Source organism: Nematolebias whitei, chromosome 12, assembly GCF_014905685.2.
Source record: "Nematolebias whitei isolate Nwh7 chromosome 12, NemWhi1, whole genome shotgun sequence".
NCBI classification, from domain to species: Eukaryota; Metazoa; Chordata; class Actinopteri; order Cyprinodontiformes; family Rivulidae; genus Nematolebias; species Nematolebias whitei.
Genome location: NC_056509.1, coordinates 7448410 through 7450991, shown reverse-complemented (window position 1 = coordinate 7450991; position 2582 = coordinate 7448410). Strand labels below are relative to the sequence as shown.

General features: G+C 41.4%; 1 protein-coding gene across 1 annotated transcript in view; it reads left to right on the top strand.

Annotated features, from left to right (window-relative positions):
• Window positions 1–1201: 1201 nt before the first annotated feature.
• The window catches only part of vsnl1a (visinin-like 1a), a gene marked incomplete at its 5' end in the record, with an annotated part of 80084 nt that continues 78703 nt past the window's right edge, over window positions 1202–2582 (top strand). The window contains 1 exon segment of the mRNA XM_037685705.1: window positions 1202–1369. Coding sequence (XP_037541633.1) covers window positions 1208–1369 — 162 coding nt within the window.

Sequence of the window (2582 nt, the reverse complement as noted above, 5' to 3'; positions counted from 1 at the left end):
CTGGCCGTGAGGTTGACCCTTTCTACAGACTGAAGACTTTCCTTTTATACACCTGATGAAGGTAGGATGTATTTTAGTAAGGTCTCTGGCCGTCCTGCCATCTGTCTGTGAGGCTGACATATCTACTTTTAAAATTAGGCTGAAAACTTTCTTTTTATATGCCTGATGAGGGCGGGATGTATGTTGGTATAGTCTTTGGCCCTCCCACTGTTTGTCCGTGAGGCTGACACATTATCTACTTTTAAGATTAGACTGAAGTCTTTGCTTTTATACGCCTGATGAAAGTGTATAATTTTTTTGGTAACCCGCCGTCTGTTCATACATCTGTTAGCTTTCTCTTTTCCAGGCCATAATCCACTCAAGCTGGGGCGACTGTGGCTGAGTGGTTAGAGCAGTCGTCCTCCAATGCAAGAGTTGGGGGTTCGAATCCAACAGCAATCACATGTCAAAGTGTCTCAGGGCAAGACACTGAACCCCTCATTGCTTCCGATGTGTGTTTCATCGGTGTATGAATGTGATAAAGCTGTGATTAGTCTCTTTAGAACGATTTGTTCAATTATCTTTGTAGAGATCTAGTAGAGCTGTATGAATGGGTAAATGAGGCACAGATTGTAGAGTAAAGTGCTTTGAGTGTCTCGATAAGGTAGAAAGGTGCTATATTAGTACAGTCCATTTACCATAGTTGAATGAACCTGATACCTTGCACCATCACTAGATCGAGTTTCACATACACTTTTCCCTGCTTTCCTTGCTTCAAATTCAAGGTCAAAAATCAAGGTCAAATGTCATACTTTGCTTGTTCAGGCTAGTGTTACAGAATGCTGTATTGCAGTTTGTTGACAAGTGTATGATGTGCCATATCAATGTTTCCCCTAGTTAACTTGCCATGGCCACTTCCTGTCCTCTCAAACCCAGCCGGTCGAAGCACATGGCCGCTTGTCCTGAGCCTGGTTTGCTGGAGGTTTCTTCCTGTTAAAAGGGAGTTGTTGTGAATGAATGATGCTGTCCACCTGCTTTCTTTGACAGACAACTGTAGCAGCTGGTGTTGTATGATGCATCTGATCTGAATAGTTTTGTGCAAACGTTTGTTGTGGATTGGCCCTTTTTAAATAAACTGAATGAAATTAACGTTCCTGGTGTGTGTGTGTGTGTGTGTGCGTGCGTGCGTGCGTGCGTGTCCCATATCATCCCTGTGCTGCAGGACAAGATGGGGAAGCAGAACAGCAAACTGACCCCTGAAGTTATGGAGGACCTGGTGAAGAACACGGAGTTCAATGAGCACGAGCTGAAGCAGTGGTACAAGGGATTCCTGAAGGACTGCCCCACCGGCCGGCTAAACCTGGATGAGTTCCAGCAGCTCTACGTCAAGGTGCAGCTCCACTCAGCCACTTTCACTTCATGCATTACACTTGTGTTGTGCGCTACAACACAACGCTGACGCTCATGTTTATGTGCTGAAGCATAATGTCAGATTAGACTCAAGCCCAGAAATCAAGCAGGGATCCAAGAGTCCAAGTCCAGAGTTGATTTGGATCAGAGTTCAGAGGTGAAGATGATACAAGATCTGCAAAGTCCAAAAGGCAGCTGGTGTAGAACCTGAGCCAGTTACAAAACAAGAACAAGCTGAGCAGATATTAATAAAACAGACAAAACAGGAAGTAAAATAAAACCTGAGACCCAGAAGGAACAATCCTGCTAGATGAAGCTGACCGAGACAACCTCAGCCTGCAGAACCTGCAGGACCTGATCTGCTGATCACAAATGAACCAAGTGTTAACACGTCACGTGTCTCACCTGATGTTTCTATATTTGTGATGTTTACACAACTGCAGTTTAAACTGAGATGTTTTGTAATTGTAGCTCGTACTAGTGTGATGACAATCACTCACTTTGAGATGTCTAAGCTTCCTTCAGTTTTTGAGAACATTCTTTTCTCCCACAAAATACACATTTTAGACAGTTGAAACATTAAAACAAGGTTTTTTTTTTTTTTTTTACCCAGAGTGTTTTTAACTTCTGTAGGACTTAAGCTTGTTTATACTCCATGAGAAGTGCTGACGGTGTGTCTTGCTGACGTGGTTGTGTAACAGTATTGTGTAGTATTGTGTAGTATTGTGCAGTATTTTTTTTTTTTTTTTTTTTTTTCATTTAGCCTTTATTTATCCAGTATTGTGCAGTATTGTGTAGTATTGTGCAGTGTTGTGTAGTATTGTGTAGTATTGTGCAGTATTGTGTAGTACTGTGCAGTATTGTGTAGTATTGTGTAGTATTGTGTAGTATTGTGCAGTATTGTGTAGTACTGTGCAGTATTGTGTAGTATTGTGTAGTATTGTGTAGTATTGTGCAGTATTGTGTAGTATTGTGTAGTATTGTGCAGTATTGTGTAGTATTGTGTAGTATTGTGTAATATTGTGCAGTATTGTGCAGTATTGTGTAGTATTGTGTAGTATTGTGCAGTAATGTGTAGTATTGTGCAGTATTGTGCAGTATTGTGTAGTATTATGCAGTATTGTGCAGTATTGTGCAGTATTGTGCAGTATTGTGCAGTATTGTGTAGTATTGTGCAGTATTGTGTAGTATTG